This window comes from Eptatretus burgeri, chromosome 10, assembly GCF_056783735.1.
Source record: "Eptatretus burgeri isolate ZD-2024b chromosome 10, Ebu_testis_v1, whole genome shotgun sequence".
Classification (NCBI taxonomy): Eukaryota; Metazoa; Chordata; class Myxini; order Myxiniformes; family Myxinidae; genus Eptatretus; species Eptatretus burgeri.
The window spans coordinates 79,655,374-79,674,883 of NC_140970.1; the positions used below are offsets into that span (position 1 = coordinate 79,655,374).

At 42.8% G+C, this 19,510-nt stretch overlaps 1 protein-coding gene across 1 annotated transcript in view; it reads left to right on the forward strand.

The window, feature by feature from the left end:
- The first annotated feature begins 4,264 nt into the window (after positions 1-4,264).
- LOC147018928 (mucin-3A-like) overlaps positions 4,265-19,510 on the forward strand; it is a 24,211-nt gene continuing 8,965 nt past the window's right edge. The window contains exons 1-6 of the mRNA XM_085899060.1: positions 4,265-4,286; positions 17,021-17,080; positions 17,309-17,495; positions 17,720-17,881; positions 18,063-18,175; positions 19,469-19,510. The exon at positions 19,469-19,510 is cut by the window's right edge and continues 29 nt beyond it. Coding sequence (XP_085755186.1) covers positions 4,280-4,286; positions 17,021-17,080; positions 17,309-17,495; positions 17,720-17,881; positions 18,063-18,175; positions 19,469-19,510 — 571 coding nt within the window. The 5' untranslated portion in view covers positions 4,265-4,279. The remainder of the gene's footprint in view (positions 4,287-17,020; positions 17,081-17,308; positions 17,496-17,719; positions 17,882-18,062; positions 18,176-19,468) is intronic.

Below are 19,510 nucleotides of genomic sequence, written 5' to 3' on the forward strand. Positions count from 1 at the left end.
ATGGTGAAGAATCACTTGTAAAATTTAATAATTATCATATCTCGATCCGGATTCTGATCTTCACCAAAATCGAATCATTTCGTCCTCTTCACACACCCAACCTGTCCACCACGTTTCATCCAAATCCGTCCACAACTTTTTGAGATATCATTTTATATATATATATATATATATATATATATATATATATATATATATATATATATATATATATATATATATATATATATATATATATATATATATATATATATATAGGTTTAGACCTATCTCTCAATGGTGAAGAATCACTTTAAAAATTCTAGTAGTCGGATCCAGATCCGAATCTTCACCAAAATCTAATCAGTTCGTCCTTGTCATACATACACCCAACCTACTCACAAAATTTCATCCGGATCCATCCTCAGGTTTTTGAGATATCCTGTACACAGACAGACAAACAGACAAAGAGAGGGGTGAAAACACAACCCCCTTCATCTTTGGTGACAGAGGTAAAAACATCTCACCACCATTTTATGAAAAACACCACCTCCACCAAATTCAAAACACCTCACCACAAGTTGCGATAGAGACAGGCTTGTTTTAACTGAGGATAAGTGCATGAGTTGCCGTGTTGTCACGATTTACACCAATCAGAATTGAGTTGCCGTGTTGTCGTGATTTACACCAATCAGAATACGGTGTTGTCATGATTTACACCATACTCATTTGTAATATTCATGATATTACATATCTTCAAACTTAAAAAAAAAAATTTAACTTCAAAAATAAACCCTTAGGACATACATACCCTGAGGGTGAGGTAGGAGCAGCCTGGAAACTTGGTTCGATTTCATAAAAGTTTGAGGGAGTAGTTCAGTGACACAATACAGAACAATAGAACACAGAATATACATACATATATATATATATATATATATATATATATATATATATATATATATATATATATATATCCTATTTTTTAAGGTGTTCACAGCACCAACATTACCCACCTCTTGTATAGAGAAGTTGTTTATCAGACAAATACATTCTAATCTTTGTGTTGTACTTTTCATACACTAATATATCTCTATATCTCTGCTCTCTCTGCTCTCTACTCTCTCTACTCTCTCTCTCTCTCCCCAGTTGGTGACATTGTATGAAGACATAATAGGAATTTCCAGCGTAAACATCATTTCAATCAGGTGATCGACAATGAAAAAGTTAATACTGTACCAAAAATAAAAAAATGGAACGTTGTCATTTGATGAGAAAGTTTTCTCTACTCCAGTGATGCTTGAAGCAAACTATCACCAACGTGGCATAAGATCTCTGGTCCATGGTTCCCTCTCGGACAGTAGCATATATCCTACATTAGCCATTCTCGATCTTCACAGGAAGGAGCAACCCATTGTTCAAAGTGAACTTTAAAGTCGGTTGTGGTACCTGCATTCCTGCAAACCTAACTTTCCGAATGTATATTTGTCAAGAGTAGTACATCAAACTTGATCCAAAGCCCTCCAGATCCCGCCAACATTCTGGGATATGAATGTCATTTGCAAGATAATTAAATTGCATGGACATGTTTAAATCGATAAAAAAAAATTGATGGGTTAAGGGGAGAGATTAAGTAATGTAAATAAATGAAAAGTAACCCTCACCAAATACAAGCTGACAAGCTCTCCATGAATCTTTTCTTTTCAGAGAAGGAAGTGTAGTCGTGGACCACCAGGTTGTTCTGCAGTACTCTGCAACCAATATAAAAGAAGTGAACAATGCAACACATTTTATAAAGGAAGACCTGAACAAATGTATTCCAATTCTGAATGCATCATCCATCTTTATAAATGGTAGGCAAATGTTTTTTTATTATTATTATTATACAAAATGGTCGAAATTATGTGCAAAAAATCAAGTTCTACAAGTCACACATACAATGCTTGAACACAATAATGTTACGGTTGTGGGGGTAGATGGAGGATTTAAAAGGAGAGTTAGGATTGAATCGAGTTGTTTGGTCCATAGACGTGTAGGAGACATATCAATGTAATAAAGTAAGGAAACTGTGAGCTTAAGTGTTACGTGTCACCTCCACGGGGGGGGGGGGGGGGGTGGTGCGGTGTTAATTAGATAGGGATTAAGGATAAGTACTCCCAGTATGTGATAGCCCCCTGTGACCTTTCCCTATGTTTTTGCATTTACAAGCGAGCCAGGCGTGCTGAGCAGGCAGAGGCCCTGCCTTCCCGGGTTTTGTTCAAGCAAGCCACGCCCTGGAGGTGGTTTGGTGTGATGTAGAGAGAGATCAGGAGGAACACACGCAGTCGAGAGAGAACGTAGCTAGGAGATGGCCTGCAAGAACAGGGTTTTACGGCTGGCTTTCCTTCGACGCATAAAGACGGCACGATTCTCATATTCGTGCTGAGGAGAATTGGCTCGCGTACTGAGCAAGACGCTGGCCATTGGCTCTTGGTTTGGGCGTGAGAAACGGGCCTCGATGCCTCGTGTATGTCACCGAAGGGGACGGCGCTATTCTGAAAAGCAGTGGGTCGGTGAGGACGATCAACGCATGAAGAAGCTGCATGGGGTCTCTGAGCTTTGGTGTTGAATACTGCTCCTGAATTGTGTGACGTAGTTTTTTCCCACTGTGAGAGAGCAGCTCAGTACCATTTTAGGGAGGGTCTACATGTGCAGGATGAAACGTCTCGATTCCAAGTTCCATAAAGACCATCTCTGGACAAGCCAAGTGCCAGAATAAAGGAAGGAGTTTCTTTTATTTCCTAGTCTGTGTTTAAGTCTGTGTGCAGAGGCGCCTCGAGACTAAGTTTAATTTATCTCACGTTTATTATTATAATCTGAAATTATTGTCCCTTGTAAGTATTTGTCTATTTTCATTAAATACCCGTGTTTATTTTAAGTTGCTGTGTCCGTGTATTTGTCATGGGGTTTCGAGTATAAACCTCCCTCTGCATCCATCTGTGCCTTCGTCGCTCTGCCATTGCGCCCCACCCCTCTCGCACGCGTTACAATCTCCGAGGATCAATGTGTCCGTCGCCTAAGAACCGCTCGGCTATCTGAGTTGGCGGTTAACCGCCCGTCACCACAATTTGGGTCTGGCGGGGGAGGGGGAGTGGGGGGTGGGTCTTAACCTGAACGGCTGGCACCATGACAATATGCATTGCTTGTTGCTAAAAGAAGATTTCTCAACTTTTTGACAATTCTGAAGTTGTGGAGGAAAGCTCACAGGTAACGACCTTTGAGATATCGAGTTTGCGTGAGTTGAATCCCAAGCTGGCTAAAAACATCACCCAGGTGCAGCAAAGGCACAAGTATGACATTCTTCAGAGGGGATTTTGAAGCCAGCTGGCCCATCTGCTTGCATTTCCTTGTGAATGTTCAAATCCCACTCTACCTTTTGAAAAGTGGTACTCTGCCTGGCATTGTGTACAGGTACTCCAGACAAATTCAAAATTCCCACCCTGTTCAGTAATAATAGGACCAATTGGGGAAATGCTGCATGTTGTGCAAAATAAATGGCTGCATCATCCAAGCTAAGACTTTTTTGTTCCTTTTTGTCATTCAAAGCTGCAGTTTTGAGCTGTATGTTGCTCACTGTGCTCACAACAAATGTGAGGTGTTGACTAAAAAAATGCAGTCTTGTGTTAAAACTTCAACAATATTAAATAAATAGAGCTTGGTGTTTCTTTCCCTCTTGATTATGATGAGCTCGCTGTCTTGTTTGCATGATGTTTTAATTGGAATTTCATTTGATTTTTCAATTACAAGGAAGATTACATACTATCTTGGGAATGTCTTTGCTTCGTTGTGTTAATCGCGTGAACTGGGATATAACAAAGGTATGATGGGTCAAATGGCAAAGTATACTTGTGATAATTATATGAACGTTGATCTTCTGGTGATGATAACAATCATTATTGATGTGAGATCGGATGCGGCCAACAAATGCAACAAATTAATGTTTTATGAGGAAGCTAAATATTATTATTACCCTCGCCAATGGAGAGGGTATTGCATTTGTGTCTGTCTGTCTGTCTGTCTGTCTGTCTGTCTGGTTGTATGGTTGTTTGTGTGTCGCACAGAACGTTTGTGTTTTTCTCCGCAACCACTTGGCGAATTGAAATGAAATTTTCACCATAGGTGTGACGACTCATGTGGAATGTTTTAATGATAATTATGGTGTCAAAGGTCACATGGTGTGGCAGTCCTGTTAGAAAAACAGAAAATCATTGGACCTCTGCATCTCTGAAACTGCACCAAGGAAAACATTGAAATCTGGCACATGGCAGGTACTCCTCATGGGGAATGTGATTTTTTTATGATGTCGTATGTGCCTTCGTTATGATATCATAATTACATATGAAGAATGCTACATGTGATCAGTATGAAAAGTTATTGACGGTTCTCCAAGGATAAAATGGTCCACAGAAAAAATTTGATGACATCATCGGTCACGTGATTCGGCAACCATATTGCTTAAAAAAAAAAAACTTTAAACTTCAACAACCTTCTTCTCTGAAGTGGCTGAACAAATTGAGGCGAAACTTTACAAGTATGAGCACCTGTCCATGAGGAACAAAACGTTCACACATATGATGTCATCGGTCACATGGTTTGGCAAACATATTGGATTTACTATATAACCTATAAAAATCTTCTCCAGAACAGCTGGACAAATTGAGGGGAAACTTCACACAAATGTTCCCCAAGCCATGCGTGTCCAATTTTGTTGAAGAATAATTCATAGTTCACAAGGCTTAGAAGCAAGCCATCTTGGATTGAAGAAAGATATTAAATATTGTTTTCTCTGGAACCACTTCATTAATCGATGTGAAACTTCAAATTTATGATCTAGTAGTGATGGGGAAATAAATGTTTTAAATTTCAACTTGATTGGACACATGGTCTGGCAGCCAGAATTATTTAATTTTGGATTAGGGATTTTTATTTTTTATTTTTGAATAAGGTTCACTTGGCTGTGCCTGGATGGGTTTTGAGGGTAGAGGAGTATCAGCTGAAATATGAATCCTATCCAGGTTCCTCCTGATGACTTCCTCTGCTTTTTGCTTGTTTGAGTTCCTTCTGATTACGTCATGGGTCAGCGTCAGGTGTCCGATCAAAGTGGGGTTGTATGAAAGTGGGACATCTTGGGACCCGGTCATCACTACCAGCAGTTATAAAGTGGCAATTGTAATTATGTCTCTTATTAATTACGTAACACAGCAGTACACAAACACCACAAAAAATACACCACACAAAAGAAGTCCTGGCGAGGGTCTGCAATCGCTGATTGCTCTTTTTCTTGTTGGCTATTAAAAATATTTGGTAGTTAATGCAAAACCAATGAAAGTGGCTTTAAAATGCAAATATGCCTTCAGATGAATGGGATTGCTGTAGAGTGCTGGAGACCTTGTCATAGTTGGAAAATCATGCATTGAGTGAGAAAATTGATGATTATTGGCGCGTGGACACAAGACCGATGACTCTTGTTGATAAAGCCACCCCAGGTCTTTATTACCCTCAACAGAGGAGAGGGTATTGCATTTCGGTCCGTTTGTTTGTTACTTGCAAAAATCGAAGATTTTTCAAGTATGTTGGTTGGCTCCATGCATTATTACTTGCAAAATCAAAGATTTTTCAAGTATATGTGTCAGTGGATTTTGTTATTCTGTTGGGTGGTCGCTAGACTACCGTTTTTCTCAGGTTTTCCATCTGTCTGTTTGTTTGTTTGTATGACAGCTCTGGAGGCCAGAGGAGTCAACCAATTTTTATGAAACTTGACTGGTAGGTTCATACCAGGATCTAATTATATTCTTTTGAGCACCGTTGCTATGGACGCCACCGTTGCCTAGCAACGGAAATTTGAAATTTTTGAAAAAATCCAAAAAATATTTTATTTTCGAAAATCAAAAATCGGCTTCCGCGCTTTTATGCACACTATAATCAACCTCTTTGTCAAAAAATTTCAGCTCGATCCGTCAAAAACTGTACGACTCGTATGCAATTTATTACTATATGCTTTCACCCCAACGTTCGCGTTGGGATTCCCTAACGTTGGGTTTGGGAATCGAACACAAATGATGAATGGACAGTTGCTCGTCATGTTCCTATATGGAACAACGAATGGCAAAAATGCCATCTGATGTGTTCTCTTATCTACATATTTCAAATTCGCCTTAGTCTAGCGACCACCCATGTCGCCTACCGGCTTGTTTGTTTATTTGCCTGTCTGTCTGTCATTCGCCAACAGGTCACAATTCCAAACTGATTGTCATGAAACTTTACCAAGTTATAGAGGTAGTCTCAAATGAGAAGCCTATTGATTTTGGGGTCAAAGGTCATCTTGAAGGCAAATTTCTAAAATCGTCATTTTTCATACGATCGACTTGAAAGTTGAACAGAATTTGCATAGTGCATCACTGAATTGGGAAACCAACTATTTGAGGTCAAAAGGTCAGAGGTCAACTCAAGGTCAAACTTCTAAAAGCATCAGTTTTCTACTGAAAAATCGTCAATTTACATCAGACTAGACTTGAAAATTAAACAGCAATTGAAGAGTCCATCACTGAATTGGGAAAACAACTATCTTTGAGGTCAAAAGATCAAAGGTCAACTCGATGTCAAACTTCTAAAATCATAAAATTTCATCTGAAAATCGTCAACTTTCTTCCGATTAACGTGAAAAGTAAACAGCAATTGCATAGTGCATCCATTCCATTCATTGGGACCAGACTGTGCAGAGCGTCGCTGCTGCCTAAGCAGTCTCCTGGGCTATTTTGCACAATTCTGGACAGTTCTCCACTCCAACACAGGATACCAGCAAGCTGGTACTCATTTTACCGATCACAGAAGGATGACAGGCAAAATCAACCCCACCTGGTATTTATTGAGCAGCCAAGCAGGATTTGAACTCAGGATCCGAGGATCCCAAGCCCACCACTCTAACCATTAAGCCAACACCAGGCATATAGTGAATCACTGAATTGGGAAAGCAACTATTTTTGAGGTCAAAAGGTCAAAGGTCAACTCAAGGTCAAACATCTAAAATCTATTTAAATCTGAAAAAGAATCAATTTTCATCCGATTGACCTGATATGAGCTTTGATGAAGATTGTCAATTTTAATATAAACGAAATGGACAATTTGATGTATTCATGGCAACCTTTGGAGAGTGGATTTTACAAGTATCGTGCTCTGCACGACGTCTTTTTTCTTGTTCAGTTTGTCGGTTTCTCTGTCTGTTTTTAGGATTATCGCCTACAGGTCACAATTTTAAAGCGATCTTCACAAAACTTCACCACATAGTGGAGTTCATCATAAGCAAGAAGCCTAACGTTTTGAGATCAAAAGGTCAACATCGGCCAGGTCAGGTTGGTCAGGTATGGCAGCATGTGCCGGAGCAGCGTGACGCTGCGTCCACTTCCCGCCGGTACTCCAGGGGCTCCATCTGGCCATCCCCCCAGGCAGATGCCTGGCCCATCCCCATCTCCGAAAGATGCTCATCAATGAGTTGCAACCACGAGGCACATGGTTGGCCCATTGGCGTCCTCCACTCACGAGGCTCCCTCACTGAGAGAATCTTGTGAGCAGGATCAGCGTCAGGAAAACAAGCCACATGTCCATACTGCCGCAGCTGACGCTCACAGACTATGCAGGTAACAAATCTCATTTACGTCTCTCTCAGCAACTGCTCGTTGGACACAAAGTCCAACCAGCGATAGCCAAGGATTCTCTGAAGAGACCTGGTACCAAAGGAATTAAATCGCCGTCTCAGATCCCTGGTCAAGTCTCATATCCGTAGAGCAAGACTGGAAGCACCAAGGACCTGATGACTCAGACGTTCATCCTCCTGCACAGGTACCGACAGCACCAGATCCCATGATCCAGTGAATCCATGACTCCCCAGGGCCGACCCAGATGTCTGTTGACCTCTGGCTCACAGCCAGCAGAGACATGAATATCACTGCCAAGGGAAGTGAATCTCTCCGTGACCTCAACATCCTCACCACAAACAGGTACAGACAAAATAGCAGCATCCAAGATGTCATTGAAAGCCTGGATCTTAGTTTTCACCCAGGAAACCGGTAATCCCAGCAGCTCCAACTCCTCAGTCAGCAACTCGAGGTCCCCCAAAAGGATATCCAGTGTCTCCGCAAAGATGACTGCACATCTACGAAATCAGGTCAGATATTTTGACATTCCCGAATGATGCACCGCAGCTTGATCTCTGTGGAGGCCTGTACACAACACTGCTGCACTCCGGTAACTATAAATAAGTCGGAGGTGATATCAACACATCTCACAGCACTCTCAGTCCTAGAGTAGAGTTCAGACATCAGATTGATCAGATTTGGTGGCACCACATGAAGACCAAGGATCCAACAGAGTGCATCCCAATTCACTAAATCAAACGCTTTACAGAGATCAACAGAGGCTGCAAGCAGCTTCTGCCGAAACTCTCATCTGCGTTCGGTGAGGACCCTAAGGGCAAGGATACGGTCAATCGTTGACCTCTTTCGTGTAAAGCCTGACTGCTCTGGGTGCTGGTGCTAAATCAGATGGTGGTGAACCCTATCAAGAATTATCCGAGCAAAGACCTTGCCCGATACCGAGAGCAGCTTCACCCCTCGGTAGTTGTTGCAGTCTTGGCAATCACCCTTCCCTTTCCAGAGAAGGACAACAAGGCCCCTCTTCCAATCAGTTGGGATGATGCCTGTGTTCCAGGCAGAGCACAGAACTGCATGCAATGACATGAGTACAGCATTTCCACCAGCCTTGAGAAGTTCAGCATGGATGCCACAAATGCCAGTAGCTTTACCACATTTCAACCGGTTCACCACAGCCTGTGTTTCCACAAACGAAGGTGGACCACAGTTGATTGGAGGATCAGCAATAGGGATTGTAACACTCCTGACATCTAACTCAACAGATGGTGGATCAGCCTGGTACAGCAGCTCAAAGTAACCGGCCCAGCGGGCGTTCACTTCAGACTTCTCTGTCAAGAGCCCACCACCCTCTGCTCTAAATGCAGTACACCGAGGGACAGGCTTGGAGGACACATGGCTGCGCCTGGATGGGTTTGAGAGTGGAGTAGCAGCTGAAATGTGAATCCTATCCACATGCCTCCTGATGACTTCAGCTTTGCTTTTTGCTTGTTTGGGTTCCTTATGATGACTCCAAAGCAGGACTGTACCTATTTGGTCTTCCATTTGATTTGAATTGAATTTCTTTTAATCCCATTCTAAATTCAATTGAATAGTAATAAATGCCATGGGTGAGGGTCATGTATGCGATCAAAGCAAGGTTGCATCAAAGCCGGACATCTTGGTACCCAGTCATCACTGCCAGCAGTTATAAAGTCGCAGATGCAGTTGTGTCTATTATTTATTTTGGAACACACCAGTAGACAAACACCAAACAAAATACATGACACAAAACAAGTCCTGGCGAGTGTCTGCAATCTCTGATTGTTCTTTTTCTTGTTTCTACATTGTGTCCTTCCTCACACTACAACATCCGATTGAGGAATGCTGAAAATAACCGATCACAATATTGTTGTGGGAATGACTGATAGGGTTTTAATCTGCAGAGTACATGGTAATCATCCCCAATATTGCTTGTATTAGCAGAAGAGTGAGGTTGGTGACTTGTGATATGATATTGGAAACGTGTTGTTGAAATGTATAGCAACTGCCGTCCACATTGCACCCATGTAGTTGTCTAAAATTAATTTATCCCTTCACACCCTCTTCAATTTATCCCTTCATCGCTTCACCCATTTATCCCTTCTTAAATCCAAAACAAACACAACAAAAAACTACCTTTCGCCTTGCATACCCACGAGTACCGATCCTTCTTCTTTTTTCGCTTCTTCATCCTCCTCCTCCTTCTGACGGCACACCATCTTTATTCTACTTGAGCTGACCCACTCTCGCCATTACCTTCACGATTTCTTCCGATCTCCAACCTCCCATTCCCGAATCTTACCTGTTCTTCAAAAATACATCAAAAAATAATAATCTTCCTTGTATCCTTTCGATCTATACACCTCCTGCAACCACGTGTCTCTCTGAACCTTCTTCCTGATAAATTTCATCGACCCAGCAGCTTCACTCTGCGTTTACAGTTCCAAATTCACCACACACGCAATCCTTTAAAATAAAAAATAAATAAATAATTCACTTTTGACTATACACCTCCCAGAGCCACGTGTTTCTCCCATAACCACGTGATCTGTTTCCACCCCCTGTGTTAACCGATCCAAATTCACCATTCACCTCACGATTTTTTCTACACCCTCCCATTACCTAATCTGATGAAAACTCTCAAAAAAATAAGAAAAAGAAGAGGAAGAAGAAGGAGCTCTTATAATATAATATATCTAACCAATGATGACCAAGCCAATGATGCTTCATCTTCCTCTTTCACACATGTGGTTCTCATGACAATTATAATTCACAACTCTTTTTCCATTTAAACAGACTGCTCTTAATTCGACCTCTCCTTCATACCTCGCCTAAAAAATCCAACTGTTACAGCGTTTCTTCTCTCCATTCTCTGATTTCACCTTTATTGCATCCATCAAGAAACGTGTTAAATCACATCTCTGACCTAAACATCTTTAAAACCCCAGTTTGCGATGAATGTTCACTTTCCATCAACCATTCTTTTATTCCAACTTCAGTGCCAACTCACTCCTCACTCTCACTCTCAAAACAACCATCAACTCTTTTCCCTCCAAGCCTCCCTCTCTCCTCTCTCAAAAACTCCCTCCTCACCTTTGTCCCTCAACTCTCCGCACTCACCCTTCTCCCACTATTCACCCCCTTCAACCACCCTTCTCAAAGTTGCCCCCCTCCCATCCACAAAGCTGCCCCCTCCCATCCACAAAGCTGCCTCCTTTCCCTCCCCTCTCACCTCCATCTCATCACTCCACTTCTTCAAATCCTCAACTGTCTTCTTCCCCCCTCCCCCAGCACCACAAAGCCTTTTCTACTCCTCATACGGCCCCTCCCCTAGCTATTCTGCAATCCCTCACACTCTTTAAACAACTATCCTTACCTCCCCCCCTTCCTCTCTCGTCCCTCCCTCCTCCTCCCCTCCCATTTGCTGTACCCAAAGCCTCCTCCCCTCCCTCTTCATTAACAGTGTGGACCTCAAATATCCGGGGCCTTCGCTCAAACCTTACAGATCTTTCCATACAGGTTGCCACTGACAAACCAGACATAATCTGACTAACAGAAACTTTCCTCCCTCAAGACGTCTCTGACTCCCAAGTATCTCTCCCTGGTTACTCCCTCCTCCGGTATGACAGACCTGAGCCTCGTCCTGGTGGAGGTGTTGCTCTCTTCATCAAAGACTCTATTCCTCACTCTCCATGCACTCCCCTCACTCCCCAACAGCCCAGGAATACCTCTGGCTACGGCTTCCCCTCCTCTCCCACCTCATGTTTATATGTGTACTGGACCGTCCACCGAACAGTGATGACTCCATGGACACCTCACTATCTGAAAACATGGACCAACTTCTATCTTCTCATCCAAACTCTCTCTTCCTCATATGTGGTGACTTCAATTGTCATCATACCAGTTGGCTAGGTGTGGGTACCTCTCTCACCTGTCATGGCTCTTCAGCAAAAGCTTTCTGCGACTCATTGGGACTGACTCAATCGGTCAACTTCCCGACCCGGATCTCAACCAATGGTACTCCATCTCTTCTGGATCTGATTTTGACAAATTTCCCTGAAAATATCTGCTGTTCTTCCTCCGCTCCAATCGGCTCTTCTGACTACGTGCTTGTTAAAGTAGATATATCTCTGGCTGTTATCAGAGAACCACCTCACCGCCGTCGAGTCTGGCATTTCACTCAAGCAGACTGGCAGGGTCTCCGAGCAGCCATCAAACTTACAGACTGGTCTCTGAACACTACTTTCTCCAACATGAACTCATCCTGGGAATTCTTTCAAGGAAACTTGTTCTTCCTCATGCACAGATTTATCCCCTCTCGTCTTCAGTTGTCCTACCCTTCCTCCCGCCCATGGTTCAGTGAAGCTTGTGGTGAGGCAGTTGTCCTGAAACAACTTGCCTTTGCCTCATGGAAAACAAACCCAACTGAGGATGATCTCAGTTCCTTCCATAAAACTCGGAACAAGTGTGGGTCTACCCTCAGGAGAGACAGAAAACAACATCTTTCAAAGCTCAAGTCTGAACTCTCAAACCTCTCTCCCTCCACCAAATCCTGGTGGCATCTAATAAAATCTGTTTCTGTTGTATGTTCCCCCTCCATCTTCTCCCTTGCCTCAAATGGCCACACTGCTGATACCGCACGTGAAAAGGCTGATTGCCTAAACTCGGTGTTTGCATCAAAATCTTGTGTCCAAAACCAATCGCTTTCTGTAGCCACCCTACCCAGTCGCACCCAATTGTCCCTGGAATCTGTGTCCTTTCCTCCTGACAAGGTGGAGAGCTTGCTGCCAAACCTCGACTCAGGTTCTGCAACCAGTCCAGACGGCATCAGCCAACGTTTTCAAAAAACCTGCTCCTCTGCTCTTGCTCACCCTCTCTCTATTCTTTCCACCCTCTCATTTGCTCAAGGTCATCTGCCATCTGTGCTTGGAAATCAGCAAACATTACTGCCCTGCATAAAAAGGTGCAAAAACAGATCCCTGGAACGACAGACCAATCAGCCTTCTCCCAATCATCAGCAAGGTTGTGGAATCCATCATCGCTTCAGACATTAAATCCTTCCTCTTTTCCAATGGCTTGATTTCTGATCATCAATTTGGTTTCAGACCAGGTCACTCTACCCTGGATATGCTGTTCTGCCCTCCCAACAATGGGTGGAGGTCCTCAATGCCGGACATGAAATCAGAGCCATCTCCCGAGACATATCGCGTGCTTTTGACACAGTCTGGCACCCTGGCCTGCTCACCAAACTCTCTTCCTATGGTATCCAATGCCATCTCTACTCATGGCTCGCAGACTTCCTCTCCTGTCGTAGCCAACATGTGGCCCTTCATGGAGTTCTCTCATCCCCTCTTCCTGTCCAGGCTGGAGTTCCTCAAGGTAGCGTTCTGGGCCCTGTTCATTTTCTGGTTTTCATCAATGATCTCTCCGACTCTCTGGAAAATCCTCTGTATCTCTTTGCTGATGACTCCACCCTCTGCCGTACCATCTGTCATCCCTCAGACTGGCAAGTAGCAGCTTCTTTGCTCTCTGCAGATCTGGGTAAAATCACAAACTGGTCCAACATGTGGAACATGTCTTTCAATCCGGACAAATCTCACACTCTCACTATGTCTCTCGGAAAGGACTGTTTGGCAACCCCCCCCCCCATTCATTTTCTCAGCAATCCTCTGGAAGAAGTCCTTTCTTTCAAGCTTCTGGGTCTCACTATCTGCCATGATCTTTCCTAGGAAAGCCATTTTTCCAACTTGGCCTCCAAAGCCAGTCGCCGACTGGGAATCCTCCATCATGCAAAGTCCTTCATCGGCCCACCTGAGCTCTCGACCACATACAAAGCTTTCGTCCGCAGCCTGATGGAGGACTGCTCTCCCCTCTGGGCTGGTGCTCCTGCCTCCCACCTTTCTCAGCTTCACGCTGTGGAAACCAAGGCATTTCATTTCATTGGCATCTCCCGCAATGAGGCTGAGTCTTTGGGCCTCTCACTCTCTCACTGCAGGCAGGTCAGTGGTCTTTCTGTCTTCTACCGTCTCCTCTCCGGTCTCGCCCCCCTGCTGTGGCTGCGATTTGTCCCCACCATATTTCCACAGGGCACTCAAGGTCCGCCAACAACCCCCTTCTAGTAAAACTCCCAAAATCACGAATCACTGCTCACCTTCATGCTTTCATTCCTCTTTTTTCCTGCCTTTGGAATAAACTCCCTCACTCTGTTCAATCCCATTTTTCCCTCCAGGTCTTCAAAACAGCTGTTCACCACCACCTCCTGTCATCCCCCATCCAAAACCTCGATCTTTTCTACCCACGTTAATCCACCCTAACCCCACCTCCTTCAAATTCCCTGCTTTCCTTCCTGAAAGTCCCTGTAATGTCCATCTTGTTTTCCCCGTGTTTCCCGCCCCATCTCTCTCCCTTCCACAGATCTCCTAATGTCTCTGTTCCCCACTGTGTTGTCCTTCCCACTCCCGTCCCTCTTGTCTCATGCCCCCTTGCTGTGCGTTGTGTGTTAGCTCTCATACGAGCCTCTATACAAAAAAACCCACTTCTTTTAATTTTCTTTCCTTCGTATCTGTCCTATTTGTTTTTCGATTTGTTAAAACCTGTTGTTGGCTAAGCGGTTAGGATGGAGGCTTGGGATCCTAGGGTCCTGAATTCAAGCCCTGTTTCCACTGCATTAACACCAGGGAGTTGACTCAGCCTGTCATCCTTCTGAGGTCAACAAAATCAGTACCAGTGTTGCAGCCAAAAGGCTGCACACGAGGGGAAGGGGTATTGATGGATTGATTAAATCGGGTATTGGTGTGGCACAGGCATGATGGACCGAATGACCTCCTCCTGTGCATAATTTCTTAAAAATAAAAAAAAGAAAGGGAGCAAAGACTAGCGGGATGCACAAGGTACCAGTTTAGGTGTGAATCACTTTCCAGGGAGTTTCATGGTGAGCCACAAGGCACAGAGGTGTGGCCTCTGTGCGAGTGATGCCAATGAGCAAGGCACGTGTGGGACCGGTGATGTCAAGGGGTGGGGAGAGGGCTGGGGAGATACAAAGGGGGAGTGGGCGAAACTTGGAGACCGTCTCAACTGGGCTTTCACAGGGAGAGACATGCTGTGCAAGCAACCAAAGGAGGGTGGAGCCAGCTTCCCTATGAGCAATCGGACCACTTCTTCCCGCAGCAGTTTTGGCTCTGCTTTATGCCGTGACTTGTCCACGGCTGTGGTGCTTGGACCATGGAGAGACAACCTGCCTGAACTGCTCACACAGGGCCCTCATGCCTGGGTTTAGCTGTGGCCCCTCTGACACAGCTTCAAGTATTCCTGAGTTATTTCCTGCTTTGTCCTCTGTGGAATGCCTGGAGGCCTTCAAGGTCAAATAATTATGGACCTTTACAATCATATGAAACCTGGGGCACTTAGTTTAAATAGTTGTCGATAATTATTTCTTCTCTTTGTATTTCCCTCCACGATTGTTATTTTCAATACACATTTTCACATTAGCTTGGGCTCCGAGTGAATTGAATTGCTTCGATCATGACCGACGTCGTTTGAGGGATGATTGGGTCAGGCGATTTAATGCCCAGAAAATATGTCTGCATCGTCGCGGCTACCATTCAAGCCACAGATTGGAGTATGGATATGTGGCACCAATGCCCGATCATCTCGGGCACCCAAACACAGTGGATAAAAAGAAAAAGAGCAATCAGAGATTGCAGACCCTCGCCAGGACTTCTTTTGAGTGGTGTATTTTTATAAGTTTTAGGGTAAATCTAATATGGCTGCCAACCATGTGACCAATGATATCATATGTGTGAACCTTTTGTTCCTCATGGACAGGCGGTCATACGTGTAAAGTTTTGCCTCGATTTGTTCAGTCACTTCAGAGAAGAAGATTTTTGAAGGCTTTTTTATTAACAATATGGCTGCTGAATCAAGTGACCGATGACGTAATGAATTTTTTTTTTCTGTGGACCATTTTATCCCAAGATTACCCTCAAAAATTTTCATACTGATTGGATGTGGCATTCTACATATGCAATTATGATGTCATAACAAGGGCACCTATGACGTCATTTAAAAAAAAATCAAACTCTTGCATGAGGAGTACTTGCCATGTGCCAAGTTTCAATTTTTTCCTTGGTGCGGTTTCAGAGATACAGAGGTCCAAAGTTTTGCCGTTTTTCCAATATGGCTGCCACACCACGTGACCTTTGATGTCATAATTATCATTAAAACATTTCAATGAGTAGTCACTCCTATGGTGAAAATTTTTTCTCAATCCGACAAGCGGTTGCAGAGAAAATCATGAAAGTTCTGTGCGGACAGACAGACAGACGGACAAACAAACGGACCCAAATGCAATACCCTCTCCTTTGGCGAGGGTCACGAGGCAATAATACATTCGAGAAACTGCTGAGGGAGTTAGAAACGGCTGACCCGCATGACCGCTTGATGTGATTTCTTGAAAATTTTACCCAGCACCTGGGATTGTCCGGTGGCTTCAACCATATATTCGATGGATATAGACAACCTCCTGTTAGTTTGTGGCCTGCAGTAGTGGTCGTCATTGAAGAGTAAGTATCCCAGTAAACACAAGTCTTGAGGTGATCCAACAACCGACAATCTCCCAGAATGAGGTGTCCACTCCACTTTCAAATGTTTGCAGATCACCAAATCTTCACCATACATTCAACTAAGCAGCTGCTTCACAATCATTATGGTGTACAGTAATGGTGCACCATGCTAGAGGAAGATCATTGACTCGGGAACATCACATTTCTGGAGGACTATTATGACTGTCTACAGGTGACATTATTCAATCATCATCCGGCCCAAGCTAATGAGACTTAAAACAAAAGCAGTGAATAAACACCAAAAACTCAACTTGAGCATGAACATTTTCAATTGTTCAAACCTTGCAATTAACATGAGGAGAGCTGGTATGGCAGGTCCAAACATAGTGTGTACATCACAGCCCACCGTGAAGAATTGTCAGTGAGCAGTTGCAGAACAGGAATCTCTCTGCATTGTTCCCACCTTCTGAGAAAAGCTTCACCAACATTGCTATCTTGTGTAAAGTTGTGACAGTTCACACAAGTCATGATGACTTTGTCTCCTATGTGCTTATAATTATCTTTCCCCAATCTTATCTTCAGACTTTGCACCATTTTGTATATCTTTGACATCAGAAAGTGGTCAAAAGTTTATTGGTTATAAATGGTTGTTGCATTGTTTACTTTATGTAAGTTCATAATATTAACTTATGTCATTATGTTGAGATAATTTCAACAACATACCTACATTTTATTACCACTGCCTTTTCACAACAATTGGGTTACTCTGTTTTGCAGATTATTGCTATCCAGTAAACAAAACAATAACAACAACTACGTCAAACATCACTATCAACAGTAAGTCTTTGTGTCCAAATATTTATTAGAGTTCGGTGAAGAAGACAAATTTGTTCTTATACCACAATTAATTGAGTGCAAATGTTGTACCAAGAAATTCACAATTATTACGGAAAGATATTTTATCTCAACAATCTCTTGGGGGACCTTGTGAAACAATTTAAAATGAGTGGTTTAAGTGTCGCTTGTGACATACGAGTGGTAAAAGTGGCCTCTTTTATCACACAGGTTTGGATGACTTAATTGATCAGGTGACTTGTCGTGAGAACCCCCAACTGGAAGGTCAATACGTTGCGATTGAATCGAATGATAATGTGAAGTGTTTTCACCGTTGCTTACCAATTGTTGGTGAAAGTCAGTTTGTCTGCGATCATGGTGGATATTGCCAGGGTGAAAGTTATGGCCTCAAATGTCTGTGAGTACTTTTCACTGTGTATGCAATTGCTTCCGTTGGTATAAACCTGCCTGCTAATTACTTAAGATACCCTCAGCACCAAACGCCTTGTTGTTTGCAAAGTTAACTCCAGCAGTTGAGTCCATAAACTAAATATTCTTAATTTATGAGTGAATGTGTTTGAAGACCTGATAGTGTTACATGACAAACTAAACTTCACAACCTGAGATGTTTCTATTCTGCAGGTGTCCATCAGACAGCAACTTCTGGTATGAGGGGAAACACTGCGAGATAATAATCAGCAAGTGGGGACTTATTGGGGGTTTGTGTGCAGCCATTGTATTGATCATAATTATTGCCATTATTTTCTGCATCTTCTTGTCCAGAGGACAACAAGGGTTGTACGAGTGAGTATCAGGAAGAAAATTCTGTTCTGCAAGCCATGTGACCACATCATATGTGAACACACTGCACACCTACACCGTTCATCATATTTTATATGAAGATTACATATTGTATTAATTTTTTTTGTTGTAAAACATAAATATATGGCCAACAAAACGAAAGTATTTCTTTTTCCACAAACAGGAAAATATATTTGAAAAATCCTGATGTGAACCTAGAAACATGTCAAAGTACCATTTATTCATTTGCCAATCAAAGACACTCCATGGATGGAAACAATTGCAACCAGTGGGCAGGTATGTGTTTTTCACTTTTAAATGTTTTATTTCAAATTCACGTTGATATGCTATTCTCGACAAGGCCGGCAAGGATAGCTTATAAGTGTGAACATTCACCTTTAACTTATCTAAAGTGGGTTCAAGTATTGACCCAGCTATAAACCATCACCCTGATGTTTCGCAAGCAGGGAAAGGCATCAATGCATTTGTCTACCATCAGAATGATGCTAAACTGGATGCCTCATCTGCCACCACTGGTTGTTTGTGGACATGAAAGATCCCACAGTGTCTTTCGCTGAGTAGATAAGTTAGTGCCAGTACCCTGAAGAAACTAGAGAGTTCCTGGAACACCTTACCCCACACAGTCTTGAGAAAAAGGACATGGGACTTTATTGGAACATGTGAAGGGTCTTTTAAACTCTTGCTTTGCGTTTCTGAGCACGATCTGTATCAGCTTTGTTCATAAACTTTGAATAACAGGCACGATGGTAACCATACGAAGCTGATGGGTCAAACAGAACAGTCCAAAGATGAACCCTATGCCAACTCTTCTTGGAGAAAGTGACACTTTTTTGAACGATCTTTGAGATAAAGATTCACTAAACAAACACATCCTTTTGACAAAGTCAGCTCAATAGAATTTGGTCCTAAAGTACCATAGAATTTCTGTAGAATGTCTATCGAAATTATCAATGGAATTTCTGCAGAACATTTTTTGAGGGTGTGAGGCAGGGGAGCCAGCCCAGAGGGGAGAGTGGTATTCCATCAAACTATGAGAGAAGTGATCTTTAATCTGATCATAATAGATTCCATCTCCATGAGAAACCAGTTCAGAAAATGTCAGATTGCAAGAAGAGAAATTTATCAGATTAGATGTCTGCCACCTGACGTGTTTATAGTTCTCCTACATGTCACCCATTATTCTTTCATACCAACTCAAAGGATTTTTTCAGGTCGATGGGGTAAGAGGTGAGGTGGAAGGGTTCAGGCTTCCTGATGCCATGGGTGGTGTTTCAAGTACATGATGGTTGTTATCACAGAAACAGGACAGAGAAACTTAAGACAACTCTATTCCACTTCTCTCAATGTTAATCAGTTGCTGTGTTCAAGTTTTCAACTGTGTAAATATGTCTTACAATATGTAGAGTGAAATCGCTTTTTTCCTAACTTCAACATCCATCAAAATTCTAATTGCCTCCAAATGCCAAAGCAAAAGTGGTTGTTACAAACTTAATTAATTTGTTTACTTAATGTTGTTAACAACTTATTCAAATGTTGTTTTTACCTTTCCGGTCGTTTTTCATGGCGCAGATCCCTGTATCACAGATGGAGGTGGAAATGGATTTCATTTGG